Source organism: Pan paniscus, chromosome 4, assembly GCF_029289425.2.
Source record: "Pan paniscus chromosome 4, NHGRI_mPanPan1-v2.0_pri, whole genome shotgun sequence".
In the NCBI taxonomy this organism is placed as follows: Eukaryota; Metazoa; Chordata; class Mammalia; order Primates; family Hominidae; genus Pan; species Pan paniscus.
Window position 1 is genome coordinate 33906366 of NC_073253.2, and position 18400 is coordinate 33924765.

General features: G+C 40.9%; 1 protein-coding gene across 1 annotated transcript in view; it reads left to right on the forward strand.

The window, feature by feature from the left end:
- The first annotated feature begins 520 nt into the window (after positions 1 to 520).
- Positions 521 to 18400, forward strand: part of ACOT12 (acyl-CoA thioesterase 12) — a 65327-nt gene continuing 47447 nt past the window's right edge. The window contains exons 1-2 of the mRNA XM_003822259.5: positions 521 to 1838; positions 9996 to 10065. Coding sequence (XP_003822307.2) covers positions 1712 to 1838; positions 9996 to 10065 — 197 coding nt within the window. The 5' untranslated portion in view covers positions 521 to 1711. The remainder of the gene's footprint in view (positions 1839 to 9995; positions 10066 to 18400) is intronic.

Genomic DNA, 18400 nt, shown 5'->3' on the forward strand with positions numbered 1-18400 from the left:
AACTAATTCTTGTATTTTTGGTAGAGAGAGGGTTTCACCATGTTGCTCAGGCTGGTCTTGAACTCCTGAGCTCAAGCAATTTACCTAACCTCAGCCTCCCAAAGTGCTGGGATTATAGGCATGAGCCACTGCACCTGGCCTGAAATTTCTTTAGTTTATAAGAAACCAAGTATACAACCATACACATAATTCAATATCACCACTTTAGTCACCACTTTTTACCCAAAATAATACAACCCAGACTAAATGCAAACTTTATTTCCAGTAATTTAATAAACTTCCCAAATATTAATACAGTTCACTCATGTAACTGTCAGCTATTGCTGCATAACAGACAACCCCCAAAATCACAGTGGCACATAACAATAAGTAGTTATGTCTCATTCAAGAGTCTTCATGTCTGCTGGGTTGCTCTGCTTCAGGCTGTGAGTCCTCTGGCTGGCTGAGATTCCTCTGCAATACGTGAATTCAGTCTGGTACCCAGATGCTAATAGGCAGCTACTTGACCTCATGGCAGAGGTCAGATGTTCCTGAGAACAGAAACACAGGGTGCTTCTAAAGGCAAGGCTGGTGGTACACTGCTATCTCTCCACATTCCATTCTTAAGCAAGCCACATGGCCAAGTCCAAGGTCAATAAATGACTCTCACAGAGTTATTGGTAGATGGAGTGAATATATGATAAAAATCTATCAATTCCTAAATTAAGATTTCTCAATACAGAAGTCATTAAAAAGAAGGCATTTTCCAAGGAGGAGTGCCAAAAGCAATGTAATAACGTTATCATTGAAATAAGTGTATAGCTACATAATGCGACCATCTTGGATGCACAAGTTTTTGTTTGCTTTTAAAAGTTATTTTAATGCCTTTTATGTAAGTCAAACTTCATGCTTGCCTCAGTGAAAACATGCAATTCCTATTTATGATTGGATTGTCCTGAAACCTATACACAGAGACTCCTAAAAGCTATCAAGTCAACATTTCCTTATTTCTTCACTTTCATTTAAAAAAAAGTCTTTTAAAAAGGAAAGAAAAATACCAGAATCTCCATTCTGATGTCGCCATGCTGAGGCTTGGCAAGCCAAAAATATAAGGATGAAAAGGCACCACCAATTCGTGAGAGTCGGCTAGGCTTCTTCGTGCTATTCCGGACAGTCAGGAGCCCTGGGTTCCAGCCAGGTGATCGGGTCGCTTAGCGGCTCCTATCACCTCAGCTGCTTGCTCCACTTCTCCGGGTTTCCAGTTCCATCGTAAATGTGCTCCCTGGCGCAGCCTCCCGTGACAGTCAGACATCCACCAATCCATTAGATGCTGGAGGTTTTCTGGAGACACTGTTTCCCTAATGAGGACTGCTTTGTACAGTCACTGATAGCAGCTCTAGAAAGTGTAACAGCTTTTTTATGTCAAAAGCTGTTCCTCGCGCTCCGGCTCTCGGGGAGCCGCCTTCCAGACCTGTCTACCCGGGAGCCCCCTCCCCGCGCACTTCCCAGACTTCTCCTGAGACCCGAGAGCGCTGGTTTTCCCCCACTCGCGATAGTCCGGGGATGACAGTGCGGGCCCCCTCACTCGCAGCTCCCACCACCTGGCGGCCAGGGGTTCGCGGCCCCGGCGGGCGGTGTCAGCGCCCTTTGGAGCTGGGCGGGGAGGGCGGGGCGGGCAGAGCGGGCATGGTGGGGTGTCGGGGGCCGCAGGCATAGCGCTCTCGCCCTGGCCATGGAGCGGCCGGCGCCCGGCGAGGTGCTCATGAGCCAAGCCATCCAGCCGGCGCACGCCACTGCCCGCGGCGAGCTGAGCGCGGGGCAGCTGCTCAAGTGGATCGACACCACCGCCTGCCTGGCGGGTAGGCGGGCGCCGGGGCTGCGGGGAGGCGCGGGACCGGGGCTGCGGGAGCGGCGGCTGCTGGGGGTTGGGGTGGGGGGTGGGTGGGAAGGCGAGGAAGGTACTTGCGGAGAGCTGAACCCTGCGCAGCCAGGGATAGGGGTGTTGCGACAGTGCGCCCGCGCTGGGCAAGGCCGAGACCAGTGGTTCCCAAATGTGTGGCTCTCAGGACTCCTTCATTCCATTAAACAAGTGAGGAGCCCAGAGAGCTTCTGCGGGATTTTTTGTTTGTTTGTTTGTTTGTTGTTGTTGAGCTCTTTCCCGGGCTGGAGAGCGGTGGCGCCATCAGAGGTCGCTGCAGCCTCGACCTCCTGAGCTAAAGCGATCCTCCCACCTCAGCCTCCAGAGTAACTAGGACCACAGACGCACGCCACCAGGCCCAGCTGATTTTGGGAGTTTTGTTTTGTTTTGCTTTTGTAGAGATGGGGTCTCACTATGTTGCCCAGGCTGGTCTCAAACTCCTGGACTCAAGTGATCCTGAAGTGTTGGGAGGCCCCAGCCTCCCAAAGTGTTGGGATTACAGGCATGAGCCACCGCACCCAGGCAGCTTTTGTTTATGTAGGCTATTTATATCACATTTACCGTAATGGAAATTTAAAATTTTTAATTATTTTTAAAAAAGAAATGGACCACATTGTTAGCATAACATTTTTAATTAAAAAATAACTATTTTCCACAAGAACAAAAGTGTAGCGAGAGGAGTGGTGATAAAGGTTACATCCTGGCGAGTCTCTCTAAGGTCTGGCTAGCAGAGGATTGCTGACTTCTCATACCTGCTTCTGCATTCACCCTGCTGCTACCACACCCTTATGTAGTCTCTGGAAAACTCCACTGTGTTCTTGTGACAGAATGACAGTAAAAATGGCAAAAACATTTATTAAGGACTGAATTATACCCCCCACACCACCCACCGAAATTTATACACTGAAGTCCTAACCCCTGGTGTCACTCTATTTGGAGTGAAGAATTAAGGCTAATGAGGTCATAAGAGTGGAATCCTGGTCCCATACAATTAATGTCCTTATAAGAAGAGACACTGGAGAGCTTCTCTCTGCCATGTGAGGCCACAGCAGGAAGACAGCCATCCACAGGCCAGGAAGAGAGCCCTCACTAGGACCTACAATGGGCAAGCACCTCGATTTGGAACTTCCCTGCCTCCACAATTGTGAGAAATCAATGACTCCTTTAAGCCTTTTTTTTTTTAACAGGATTTGAGATTGGTTATATTAAGGTAACAATGGAAACATGAATACAAAATTAATCCACGCATAGGAAAAAGGAATAATACATAAACCACTGAGGTTGCTAATAATAATGATGCCTGTTTCCAAGGCAACTGAATACATTATGAGACCACTGAAGTGACTTTTAGTTACCTTGCTTAGTGCCTCTGTCTTGTGATGGAGAAACAATGGCCTACCTGCAGTTGTCATCATTTCTATGACCTGACATCTTTGGAAACCATGGAAAGATCCAATTGACAATCACTCTATACCTTAATAGTTACATTACTATTAGTAGTATAATATTAATAACTGATAATGTTACTAATATTAAGAAAACCTGTATGATAAAGTTGGTTTGGGCAACATGAATAATGCCTGTGTTAAACACTTTATGGTGACCTGAGGCACCACATAAGCAGGGGACATTACTTAGCCAAGGTGTAACTGAATCTGTGTAGTAATATAAAACTGATTTCTCTGGGATTTTCTCAGAGTTTTTTATAGGCCAGCATTATCTCTTTAGCCACATTACTGCAATCCCAGTCATGGCCCCCAAGGCATTGCTATGACCCCTAGGCACTGCTGGATTCCAAAATGTCTTCTCAATATTTAAAGAAAGATGAAATATTCTCACTATCCTTACTTCTGTCAGTGGCCCCATTATTTTTCCAGTCCCTTAAGTCTAAAGTCTTGAAGCTATCTGAGTAATCCTCTATCTCACACGTCCATGTATTATTTTGGAACATCTCACACACACAGTTTTCTATTTGTGAATCTTTTCCTGGGTTTACTATCTCTGGAGTGGCACCCAACTCATCTAATTGAGCAAGTCAAAAGTCTAGGAGTCATCCTTGATATCTCTCTCTCCACCTTACTTCTCCCTTCACATACTCTATGCATGGAGCAAGTCCTATCAGTGTTACCCCCTAAAGGAGTCTCTGAAATCCAAGCACTTTGCTGCACCCCCAATGCGACCATCTACTCCAAGCTATCATCATCTTTCATGCAGACTTCAGCAGTGATTTCCAAACTCATCTCCATTCATTCTGGTCTCCTCTCCACACTGCTTCTAAAGTAATCTTTGAAGATGCTAATCTGATTGATCATGTCATATGTTTTGTTCATTTTTCCCTTTCTTTTCTTCACCAAGGGCTTTAAGGATTTTTCTAAGATGTTCAAGTGCTTCCTACTAAAAAATCTCCCACAGATAATAATTATAAACTCTGGGCAAAACACTAAATAAAAGAGACTAAGGCAGGTGAAAAGTGAACAAAAGTAGGCTTATAACACTTGAAAGTTAACACATGAAAGAACAAAATGGTGTTGGCTTTTTCTGTGTTTGTTTTATAAATGACTTGAAGCCTGAAAGAAAATGCCAGTCTGCTCCCAGCTATAGTTCTGATGGAAAACCCACAGGCTTGCTGGTTTGAAGAGCCCAAAGACAGGGTTTGGGAAAAGCACAGCTACTGAACGAAATACAAAAGGGAAAGTTCCAGAAAGGAAAGAGCCAGAGAGACAGAGCCCTAAAATCTATCTATAATCTTTGCCCAGATATCTGGCAAATCTTGAATCATGTATACATAGGACAGACTCCAAACCTCCTGGTTGAGGCCAAAAGAACTGAAAATAGTTGTGCCCATCTCTAGGTAGACAGATTATAGTTTTGGTTTGGTCAGGTTAATTGCTTGCTTTAAAAAACAAAACCAAAAACAAAACCAACACTTTTCAGAGAAACACAGTTTCTACAATGGATCACTCACAGTGGCTAGGATATTATCCAAAATTACTTGAAATACAAAGGGAAACATGATTCATTCTTAAGAGAAAAGACGATCAATGGAGATTCATCCCTCGACAACCCTGATGCTGGAATTAAGCTTCAAGGATTTTAAAGCAGCTAGTATAACTGTGCTCAATAATATAATTAAAAATATGATAATAAAGATTGCTGTAATCCCAGCACTTTGGGAGGCTGAGGCAGGCGGATCACTTGAGGTCAGGAGTTCAAGACCAGCCTGGTCAACATGATGAAACCCTGTCTACTAAAAATACAAAAATTAGCCGGGTGTTGTGGCAGGTGCTTGTAATCCCAGCTACACAGGAGGCTGAGGCAGGAGAATCACTTGAATCTGGGAGGTGGAGATTGCAGTGAGCCGAGATTGTACCACTGCAGTCCAGCCAGGGCTGGAGTCTCATTTGAGAATGAGACTCCATCTCAAAAGAAAAAGAAAAAGAAGAAAAAGATTGAAAAGGCAGTACATTTCTGCAGAGTAATAGAAACTATTTTTTAAAAGCCAAATGGTAATTCCAGAACTGAAAAATACAGTGTCTAAAATAACAAACTCAATGGCTAGGCTTAACAGCAGAATGGACATGGCTGAGAAAAGAGTTAGTAAATGCAAAAATACATCAATAGAAATTATCCAATCTAAGAACAGAAAAAAATGAATTTTAAAAATAAACAAAGTGTGGCCAGGTACAATGGCTCATGCCTGTAATCCTAGCACTTTGGGAGGCTCAAGTAGGAGGATGGTTTGAGCCCAGGAACTCGAGACCAGCCTGGGCAACATAGAGAGATCCTGTCTCTACCAAAAAAAGAAAATGTTAAAATTAGCCAGACATGGTAGCATGTACCTGTAGTCCCAGCTACTCAGGAGGCTGAGGTGTGAGGATGACTTGAGCCTGGGAGGTCGAGGCTGCAGTGAGCCATGATTGCACCACTGTACTCCAGCCTGGGTAACAGAGCAAGACCCTGTCTCAAAAAAAAAAAAAAAATACATAAATAAAATAAAGTATCAGAGATTTGTGGAAAAATAAAACATAAACATAATTAGAGTTCCAAATATGGTGAAAGACATACAATTACAGATTCAAGGTCATAGAACATCAAGAAAAACTAATACAGGCTGGGCCTGGTGGCTCACACCTGTAATCCCAGCACTTTGGGAGGCTGAGGCAGGCAAATCACCTGAGGTCAGAAGTTCAAGACCAGCCTGGCCAACACAGTGAAACCCCATCTTTACTAAAAATACAAAAATTAGCTGGGCATGGTGGCGCACGCCTGTAATCCCAGCTACTCAGGAGGCTGAGCAGGAGAATCTCTTGAACCCAGGAGGCGGAGGTTGCAGTGAGCCAAGATTATGCCACCACACTCCAGCCTGGATGACAGAGTGAGACTCTGTCTCCAATTTAAAAAAAGAAAGAAAGAAAAACTAATACAAAGAATACATCCAGGCATATCATAGTCAAACTATGATGAAGAGAAAATCTTGAATGCAGCCAGACTGAAACACCGTATATAAGAGAACAACAATTAGAATTACCACTGACCTCATCAGAAATAGTGGAGACCAGAAGGCAGTGCAACAATATCTTGAAGAATAATAATTACAAAAACTTCGAACCAAGAGCTTCAAGGCCCTGTGCATAGCCTGTCCTCAGCTTTCACTCCAGCCTCATCTCACCCACTCTCCCTCCTACTCTCTGCATTGCAGTCACCAGGACCTTTGTAATCACTGTTCCCTCTGCTCATCAGGCCCTCCCCTCCTCTGCCCTCAAGCCTTCCTGGACACCCCACCTAGTGTATTATGTCAGTTACTGACTCTCATAAAATCCCTGTTTTCTTCAGAGCACTTAGTCCATTTTGTCATTATATATCTGTATTAGTCCATTTTCATGCTGCTGATAAAGACATATCTGAGACTGGGTAATTTATAAAGAAAAAGAGGTTTAACGGACTCACAGTTCCACGTGGGTGGGGAAGCCTCACAATCATGGCGGAAGGTGGAAGGCACTTCTTATATGGCGGTGGCAGGAGAGAAAATGAGAACCAAGCACAAGGGGTTTCCCCTTATAAAACCATCACATCTCGTGAGGCTTATTCACTATTATGAGAATAGCACAGGAAAGACCCGCCCCCATGATTCAATTATCTCCCACCAGTTCCTTCCCACAACATGTGGGAATTATGGGAGCTACAACTCAAGATGAGGTTTGGGTGGGGACACAGCCAAACCATGTCAATATCCATTTAATTAACCTCTAGCTCATCCACTAGACTCCATGAGAGCAGGGGTCCTGGCTGTTTCCCACTGCCAGCACCTTACGCAGAGGCTGCCTTATATAAAATAAAACAAGTGCTCAATCAATATCTGCTGAAGGAAGGAAGGAATGAAGGAAGGTTACCACTATTTTTATCAGTCATCATTTCGTACCTACTTACAATCACTTAGCTTCTCTTTGTTCTCCCAGGAAATCAGAAACAGCTTTAGGGTTTTCCACTTCTGCTGGTATGAAGGGCAATCAAAATCAAGAACCAGAACAAGCCAGTCCTGTGAGTTCATGTCATCTAATTGACACTTGTTTAAAAACACAGCACGCATGTAATGACATGTGAAGCCAGGACCCTATGGTGGTCCCCATATTTTTTTTCCTTTTAGTTTAATGACCCTTGAAAATCAATGGTATATATCATGATTATTGAGCTCCTGAAACCCATATGTAGCCACGTCCTTCTCTGCGAGTGTTCTCTGGTTTGTCTAACCTACTCTTTCCTGAAAGTTCCTATTGCTTCTATAGTCAAAATCACTATTTAGAACAATGCATTTAATCTTTCTAAGCCTAAATTTTCTTATTTATATAAGGGAGCTAATAATAGTACCAACTTCATGTAATCGACATGCTTAAATGACTAGCCCAGTGCCTGATCAATAATAAATGCTTAATAAAAAGTAACTGTCATGATTTTATTACTTTTTGATCCCTTAAGAAATCTAGTATAGTGCTACATATACAGAATAGATACCCAATATAAACAATAAAAGTTTAATTTTTTTACTGGTTACTGCATTTTAGTTATCATTTAAGTCATTCAAAATTGATAACTCAGCCGGGCATGGTGGCTCACACCTGTAATTCCAGTGCTTTGAGGGGCCAAGGCAGGAGGATCACTTGAGTCCAGGAGTCTGGGACCAGCTTGGGCAAAATCATGAGACCCTGTCTCTACAAAAAATATTTTAAACAATTTTTTAAAAGTTAGCTAGCTGTGGTGGCACATGCCTATAGTCCCAGTTACTCGGGAGGCTGAGGCAAGCTCACTTGAGCCCAGGAGTTCGACGCTGGAGTGAGCTATGATCGTGCCACTGCACTCCAGCCTAGGTGATACAGACCTCGTCTCTTAAAAAAAAAAAGATACTCAAGATACTCATGTTGGTATACATTATAACACTTTATTACTAAGAATTAATAACCTCAACATCCCATTCCCTCATGTCAAGTAACTGGAATGAATGTTTATTAAGTATTCTTTAATCAATGATTTAAGCATATATTTGCAAGGTTTCAGCAGTTCCCTGGAAAACTTAAGCTCTAAAAGTGTACTGACTATGGCTGGATCTCTAAGTGCCACAGAGTGGACTGCTTAAAAAGATAGAGCTCATGCCTGTAATCCCAGCACTTTGGGAGGCTGAGGCAGGCAGATCACGAGGTCAGGAGATCGAGACCATCCTGGCTAACAGGGTGAAACCCCATCTCTACTAAAAATACAAAAAATTAGCTGGGCGTGGTGGTGCACACCAGTAGTCCCAGCTACTCGGGAGGCTGAGGCAGGAGAATTGCTTGAACCCAGGAGGTGGAGGTTGAAATGAGCCAAGATCACACCATTGCACTCCAGCCTGGGTGACAGTGAGACTCCATCTGAAAAAAAAAAAAAAAAAAAAAAAAAAAGGAACTCATCCAACTCAGTGTCTGGAAATCAGCAAGAACTTAACAAATGTTTGGTGCATTGAATTAAATTGAGTCCACCTTGAGCATTCCTAGAGTCCGATTCTTCCATTTTCCCTTCCTCGAACATTTGAATGTCCAATTTTCTGCAGAATTAGATCCTAGACAGGAATGTGTTAAATACGTGCGCAGTGGAGTATCTCTCATGTCTTGTTACCTAGGACTATCAATTAATACATATGTAGTTATAATGATCCAGTACACACAAGGAAGACAAATTCAGTATAATTCACTCTTTTCTTAATCATGTGGCACCAGGACTGAAGTCTCCAAAACTAAAATGAGGTCAAAAGTTCTTATAAAGCCAATATAATCTGTTTGGCTTCCAATTGTGTTTCTCAAAATCAAATCTGGCAGAAGCACATGTCAAAATCTTCCCCACAGAGTATAAATTCTGGTGTTTTTTATGTAAAGCAAAACCAACAATAAAAAAAAAAATCTGAGCAAATTACGTGCAGACATAGAACATGGAAATAACCAAGCTTCTTCCTGAACTCTCCCACCCTACTCAATACTCCTCCTTCAAGATAATTAATGTATACTGAATTTGGCATAAATTTGGTAATAATAAAATGAATATTGACTAAATATCTACTGTGTGCCCATCTCTCTGTCTCTGATACCCAGAGAAGATCCTCTTTGATTTGGGATGACTCGGGGTTTCCCATACCGCTCAAGTGCTTACGGTGGTTAAATCATTTAAACAAATTCTGCTACTGGTTATGTGGGCAAGTGGCTACACCTGTGATGCTTTGATTTTAAAACAAGAAGGATAGTACCTGATAAAATATTTAAAGTCAGCACCAACTTACTAAAATTGCTATTTCAATAGCTAGATTTGCAGGATCTTGGTATTAAATTTCAAATACAAGACCATGTAAGTTAAAAATTAGGATAAAAAGTCCAGTAATTACCATACATTGGAAACATAACTCACAGAGTAAAGAAGCTTGTAATGAGCCAGTTGATCCAGAAAGTGTAGGCACAGTGGTGCTATAATGAATGAGGGATGGGTGACTAAAATCAATGCACTTACATTTCATTCCTTTCCCTTATACTGAAATATTCTCATATCACCACTAAAGCAGCACATTTTTATGTATTTTTTGAAGCTGAGAAACATGCTGGAGTTTCCTGCGTTACAGCCTCAGTGGATGACATACAGTTTGAGGAGACAGCTAGGTAAGTGACATTGCTCCATGGCTCCTTTCTCCTGGGTTTGTGGGTTCATCTGGGACATGTATTGGTGGCACCTGAGCTTATTCAGGCAGAGGTAGTGATCTTGTTTCTTAATAAAATAAATAACATGTGACCCAATTTAGGTAAGTAAAAAAATAATCATAGGGCCTACTTATAAGAAACACTCTTAAGTGTAACTTCACAGTCTCAATTTTGTGGAGAAATAGCTCTCAGCCTTAGAAGCATTGTGGCATAAGGCATAACAGCCAAACAGACTTTCTATAAGCTCCTTTTTTAATTGTCTCACTCTGCTGCCCAGACTGGAGTGCAGTAGTGCGATCTTGGCTCACTGCAACCTATTCCTCCTAGGCTCAAGTGATCCTCCTGCCTCAGCTCCCAAGTAGCTGGGACTACAGGCACATGCCACCATGCCCACCTGGCTAATTTTTTTTGTATTTATTTATTTATTTATTTATTTATTTATTTATTTTAAGAGATGGGGTTTCATCATCTTGTCCAGGCTGATCTTGAACTCCTGGGCTCAAGCGGTCCACCCACTGGCTTCCCAAGGTGCTGGGATTACAGGAGTGAGCCACCATGCCCGGCCACTATAAGCTAATTATTCACATCCCCTTCCTGTACTAGAAGAATAATTAATGATAATAAGTATCTTTATAATGGTGAATTTCATCAGGTTGTTAGGTAAACACTAATTCATCTGAGTAGAGAGAGTAAATTATGAAAAACATTTTATGTGTGAAAGTTCTTAACCATCTCTTACTGTAGAAAATTTCAAGATACACAAACATTTCAAACATACATATTTAGGTTGGTAATTGAGAAAACTGTGATTACTTTTGCACCAGCCTATAAAACAAGAGAGGATAGTACAGTGTATCCCAAGGACCCTTCACCCCTAGCTATAGCAGTTATCAACTCACAGACACTCTTGCTTTATCAATACCTCTCCACACTCCCCCATATGCCTGGATTGTTTTGAGGAAAACCCCAAGCATCATCTGTAAATATTTCAGTCTATACAGTCATGCATCACTTAATGACGGGATATGTTCAGAGAAATGCATCACTAACGACTTCATCCTTATAGGAACATCATAGAGTGTACTTACACAAACCTCAACAGTACAGCCTCTTACACACCTAGGCTATGTGGTATAGCCTATTGCTCCTAGGCTACAAACTTGTGCAGCCTGTTACTGTACTGAAAACTGTAGGCAATTGTAATACCATGGTGACTATTTGTGTATCTAAACATAGTTAAACATTAAAAAGATACAGTAAAATACAGTATAAAAGATGAAAAAATGGTACACCTGGCCGGGCGTTGTGGCTCACGCCTGTAATCCCAGCACTTTGGGAGGCCTAGGGTGATGGATCACCTGAGGTCAAGCAGTTCAAAACCAGCCTGGCCAACATGAAACCCCATCTATTTTGTACTAATTTTGTACTAAAATTACAAAAATTAGCCAGCTGTGATGACGGGCGCTTGTAATCCCAGTTACTCAGGAGGCTAAGGCAGGAGAATAGCTTGAACCTGGGAGGCAGAGGTTGCAGTGAGCCAAGATCACACCAATACACTCCAGCCTGGGCAACAAGAGCAAGACTCTATCTCCAAAAAAAAAAAAAAAAAAGTACACCTATATAGGGCACTTACCATGAATGGAGCTTGGAAGGCTGGAAGTTGCTCTGCAGGAGTGCAGGAGTCAGTGAGTGCTGAGCAAATATGAAGGCCCCAGACATTACTGTACACTACCTTAGAATTTATAAATACCACACACTTAGGCTACACCAAATTTATAAAAATATTTTTCTTTCTTTAATTATGAATTAACCTTAGATTATTGTAACTTTTTTACTCTATAAACTTAAAAAAATCTTTTTGATTCTTTTGTAATAATACTGAGCTTAAAACACAAGCCTTTTATAGAGCTGTTTAAAAATATTTTTCTTTATGTCCTTACCTTATTCTATAAGCTATTTTCTGTTTTTTAAATTTTTTTTTTTTTTTTTTTTTACCTTTTAAACTTTTTTATTAAAAACGATGACACAAACACATCCATTACCTTAGGCCTCCACAGGGTCGGGATCACCAGTATCACTGTTCTGCTTCCACATCCTGTCTCACTAGAAGGTCTTACAGGATTTATTAAACCAGGATTCAGTATAGGTGATAGGTCTCTTAAGTGTCTTTTAACATAAAATGTTCCCTTCCTTCTTTTATCTTGCAATTTATTTTTTAAAGAAACCTGGTCATTTGTTTTGTAGAATTTACATATTCTGTGTTTGCTCACTGTAGCCTTGATTAATGTGTTCTCCTGTCCTTTGTATTTCTTGTAATCGGACAGTTACATCTAAAAATTGACATGATGAAGGTTTGATTTTTTTTTTTCTTTGAGATGGAGTCTTGCTCTGTCACCCAGGCTGGAGTGCAGTGGTGCGATCTTGACTCACTGCAACCCAGGTTCAAGCGATTGTCCTGCCTCAGCCTCCCGAGTAGCTGGGACTACAGGGCCCTGCCACCATGCCCTGATAATGTTTGTATTTTTATTAGAGACAGGGTTTTGCCATGTTGGCCAGGCTGGTCTCAAACTCCTGACCTCAGGTGATCCACAGTGCTGGGATTACATGCGCCTGCCACCACGCCCGGCTGGTGAGGGTTTGATATTCGGTAAAAATTTCTCATGTCAAGGCCATATGATATCTAATGATCATAGACTACAACCATTCTGTCATCAGATATTGGAAACATGGTAATATGCTAATTCTATTTCTTCTTCATTTATTTTCTAAAATACTTCTCTAGAGGGAAACTCTCACTAATGACCTGAGTATCCTAAGGAAAAGTTTGTCGAGGAAAGTCTTGACTCTTTCCCTTTATTCATTAGGAGCCTATGGATTTTCATGTACTTGATGTGTTACAATTCATCATTGTTATTCTTCTTCTTTTTTTTTTTTTTTTTTTTTGAGACAGAGTTTTACTGTTATCACCCAGGCTGGAGTGCGATGGCGCAATCTCGGCTCACTGCAACCTCCGCCTCCCAGGTTCAAGTGATTCTCCTGCCTCAGCCTCCCGAAGTAGCTGGGATTACAGGGGCCTGCCACAACACCCAGCTAATTTTTTTGTATTTTTTAGTAGAGATGGGGTTTCATCATCTTGGCCAGGCTGGTCTCAAACTCCTGCTCTCAGGTGATCCACCCACCTCGGCCTCCCAAAGTGCTGGTATTACAGGCCTGAGCCACTGCGCCTGGGCAATGTTATTATTCTTACAGAAGTTCAGACTGCCCCATCTTTGAGCAGTGGGAGCTTCTTCAGTTTAATCCCTAAGTCCCTTGAACAAAAGCCCAAAGTTAAAGGTGCTTAATAACTCCTTGGCCTTCTGGTATAAAATGTTTCAGTCTCATCTTTTACATTTTCCCCCACAAACTTAGAATCCATTATTTCTCCAAGGAGTCCTGATTCCTTGCAGTAGAAATGAGAAGTAGAGACCACAACCTGGGCAGGAAAGGTGCACATCACATCAAAATGGGCATTCGTTCTCGGCTTTTTCAGCGGACAGAATTAGAAATTATGTATTTTTAAAGCATTTATATTAATAAACTGCAATAATTTAGGGTTATATGGTTTTACTTAATTTCCTTGATTTTATGTCTGTATCTCTGGGTTTTAATTTTATTTTATGCTGAATATCATGATATTTAAAGACATAAACTTATTTGATTGAAATTAATATGTATATACACATTAATTAGATTCAGAATAACAGTACCAATATTATCACTAACAAATGAATAGAGAAAGTAGCTTAAGATTATTTATGCAGTTTCTTTCTCAAACTGTATTTCATCTGGTACAGCCAAGTCACTGTATTTTGAAGTCATTTGAAATAATCCTTTTCCATGTGGTTAAGCTACTGACTTCATACATTCTTAAGTTCATTTGTTTAATTTGCTTTTTATTTTGTAGGAATGACTTTTATTTTCATTTAATTTTGTTTTATAGTTTAAAATATCTACAGGTACCAGAGTCAAATCTGGAAAACAGACCCATTTCACCCTGGGGAAACTGGCTCCTCCCTACCTTCTGTCTAGGCCCCTCCCTCTCTTTCTATGTAAGCTTTATTTGTTTTGTGCCTTATCCTTCTTTTTTTTAATGTAAAGAAATATTTATATGTATCCACGTTATTTTAAAAATAAATTTCAACACACTGTGTGTACTCTTCTCCACCTCACTTTTTTCACTTAAAATAAAAATGAGGTGGAGAAAAGTATATATAGTGTATAAAGTATACACTGTAAAAGTATATAGTATTTCTATCTAGAAAATCACTCCATACCAATATGCAGTCATGTGCTGCATAGCAGCATTTTGGTCAGTGACAGTGGTCCCATAAGATTTTAATACTGGCCGGGTGCAGGGGCTCACGCCTGTAATCCCTGCACTTTGGAAGGCTGAGGTGGGTGAATCGTCTGAGGTCAGGAGTTTTGAGACCAGCCTGGCCAACATGATGAAACCCCATCTCTACTAAAAATAGAAAAAATTAGCTGGGCGTGGTGGCACGCGCCTGTAATCCCAGCTATTCGGGAGGCTGAGGCAGGAGAATCACTTGAACCCGAGAGGCGGAGGTTGCAGTGAGCCAAGATTGCACCACTGCACTCCAGCCTGGGCAACAAGAGCAAAACTCCATCTCTAAAAAAAAAAAAAAAAAAAAAAAAGATTTTAATACTGCATTTTTACTGCATCTTTTCTACATTTAGCTATGTTTGGATACACGAATACTTACCATTGTGTTACGGTTGCCTACAGTATTCAGCACAATAACATCCTCTACAGGTTTGTAGCCTAGGAGCAATAGGCTATACCGTATAGCCTAGGTGTGTAGGAGGCTATACCATCTAGATTAGTGTGGGTGCACTCTATGATGTTTCCGCAACAACAAAATCACCTAATGAAGCATTTCTCAGAACACATCCCTGTCATTAAACTAGGCATAACTGTAAGTAGATATTCATCATTCCTTTTAGTATCTACATAGTACTCCATTGTGGAGACGCACTACATTATTCAACTGGCCCTCCACTGATGAACATTTATATTGTTTCCAGTCTTTTGCTATTACAAATAATATTTCAGTTTGTAGTCTTGTGCAGATGTATGTTTGTTTGTATTGTTTCCAGTATATTTGTGGGATAGATTTTTTTTTTTTTAAGACAGAGTCTCACTCTGTCACCCAGGCTGGAGTGCAAAGGCGTGATCTCTGCTCACTGCAGCCTCTGCCTCCCAGGTTCAAGCAATTCCCCTGCCTCAGCCTCCTGAGTAGCTGAGATTACAGGCACGTGCCACCACACACAGCTAATTTTTGAATTTTTAGTAGAGACAGGGCTTTGCCATGTTGGCCAGGCTGGTCTCGAACTCCTGACCTCAGATGATCCACCTGCCTCACCCTCCCAAAGTGCTGGGATTACAGGCATGAGCCACCATGCCTGGCCTTTGTGGGATAGATTTCTGGAAATAGGATTGCTGAGTCAAAGGGTAAATGCATATGTCATTTTATTAGACATTGCCAAATTCCTCTCTAGAGCAGTTGGTATGTAGGTTTTATTAGTTTTCAAACTTATAAAATTAAGGTTTAATAAAACTGTGCCAGAAATTTAAATTTGTTCAGATTTCTAATATAGGAATTAATTGCTTAAATAAATATACATGTGTATGTACTATTAAACTCTTTCTTTACCTCCAGTTTTTCTGCCAAAAAATGCTACAGACTATGACAGGTATATAGAGTAACAATATGTGCGCAAAGGCTTTAACCAGATGCGGTCACTCTTCTAGGTAAACCCGACTGGTTCATCTTGTAGACTGTCTTTAATATCTCTGGGCCAGATGCACTGGCTCATGCTGTATCCCAGCACTTTGGGAATCCAACGCAGGAAGATCGCTTGACCCCAGGAATTTAAGGCTCCAGTGAGCCATGATTGAACCACTGCACTCTAGCCTGGGTGACAGAGTGAGATATGTATATCTGAACAAGCCTCTCTACTATGATTAAAATAGTATGAATTGCAATTATTTACCAGAAGCCTGAGTAGGTTAATGTTGTCAAAGCTTTGGAGCCAGATAAGACCAGGGTTTGAACTCTGATCCTGCCAGTCACTATGTCACCTTCTAAGGCCATTTCCTGATGGGAATGAAATGGGAATGATAATACCCACCTCATGGGGTTACTGCTCAGTGAATGACGTGTTGTTAGATTATGATACAAAGCATTTAGCATGGTGCTTTATTTTTTTATTATTATTATACTTTAAGTTCTGGGGTACATGTGCAGAACACACAGATTTGTTACATAGGTATACACGAGCCATGGTGGTTTGCTGCACCCATCAACCCATTATCAATATTAGGTATTTCTCCTAATACTATCCCTCCCCTAGCCCCCCACCCCCTGACAGACCCTGGTGTGTGATGTTCCCCTCCCTTTGTCCATGTGTTCTCATTGTTCAACTCCCACTTATGAGTGAGAACATGCCGTGTTTGGTTTTCTGTTCTTGTGTTAGTTTGCTGAGAATGACGGTTTCCAGCTTCATCCATGTCCCTGCAAAGGACATGAACTCATCCATTTTTATGGCTGCATAGTATTCCATGTTGTATATGTGCCACATTTTCTTTATCCAGTCTATCATTGATGGGCATTTGGGTTGGTTCCAAGTCTTTGTTATTGTGAACAGTGCTACAATAAACATACGTGCGCATGTGTCTTTATAGTAGAATGATTTATAATCCTTTGGGTATATACCCAGTAATGGGATTGCTGGGTCAAATGGTATTTCTAGTTCTAGATCCTTGAGGAATAGCCGCATTGTCTTCCACAATGGTTGAACTAATTTACACTCCCACCAACAATGTAAAAGCGTTATTTCCCCACATACTGTCCAGCATCTGTTGTTTCCTGACTTTTTAATGATTGTCATTGTAACTGGCGTGAGATGGAATCTCATTGTGGTTTTGATTTGCATTTCTCTAATAACCAGTGATGATGAGCTTTTTTTCTTATGTTTGTTGGCAGCATAAATATCTTCTTTTGAGAAGTATCTGTTCATATCATTCGCCCACTTTTTGATGGGGTTGTTTTTTTCTTGTAAATTTGTTTAAGTTCTTTGTAGATTCTGGATATTAGCCCTTTGTCAAATGGATAGATTAAAGAAATTTTCTCCCACTCTATAGGTTGCTTGTTCAGTCTGATGATAGTTTCTTTTGCTTGGCAGAAGCTCTTTAGTTTAATTAGATCCCATTTGTCAATTTTGGCTTTTGTTGCCATTGCTTTTGGTGTTTTAGTCATGAAGTCTTTGCCCATGCCTATGTCCTGAATGGTATTGCCTAGGTTTTTTTCTAGGATTTTTATGGTTTTAGGTCTTATGTTTAAGTCTTTAATCCATCTTGAGTTAATTTTTGTATAAGGTGTAAGGAAGGGATCCAATTTCAGTTTTCTGCATATGGCTAGCCAGTTTTCCTAACACCATTTATTAAATAGGGAATCCTTTCTCCGTTGCTTGTTTTTGTCACGTTAGTCAAAGATCAGATGGTTGTAGATGTATGGTGTTATTTCTGAAGCCTCTGTTCTCTTCCATTGGTCTATATATCTGTTTTGGTACCAGTACCATGCTGTTTTGGTTACTGTAGCCTTGTAGTATAGTTTGAAGTCAGGTAGCATGATGCCTCCAGCTTTGTTCTTTTTGCTCAGGATTGTCTTGGCTATTCAGGCTCTTTTTTGGTTCCATATAAATTTAAAGTAGTTTATCCAATTCTGTGAAGAAAGTCAATGGTAGCTTGATGGGGATAGCATTGAATCTATAAATTACTTTGGGCAGTATAGCCATTTTCATGATATTGATTCTTCCTATCCATGAGCATGGAATATTTTCCCATTTGTTTGTGTCCTCTCTTATTTCCTTGAGCTGTGGTTTGTTGTTCTCCTTGAAGAGGTCCTTCACATCCCTTGTAAGTTGTATCCCTAGGTATTTTATTCTCTTTGAAGCAATTGTGAATGGGAGTTCACTCATGATTTGGCTGTTTGTCTGTTATTGGTGTATAAGAATGCTCGTGATTTTTGCACATTGATTTTGTATCTTGAGACTTTGCTGAAGTTGCTTATCAGCTTAAGGAGATTTTGGGCTGAGAAGATGGGGTTTTCTAAATATACAATCATGTAATTTGCAAACAGAGACAATTTGACTTCCTCTTTTCCTATTTGAATACCCTTTCTTTCTTTCTCTTGCCGGATTGTCCTGGCCAGAACTTCCAACACTATGTTGAATAGGA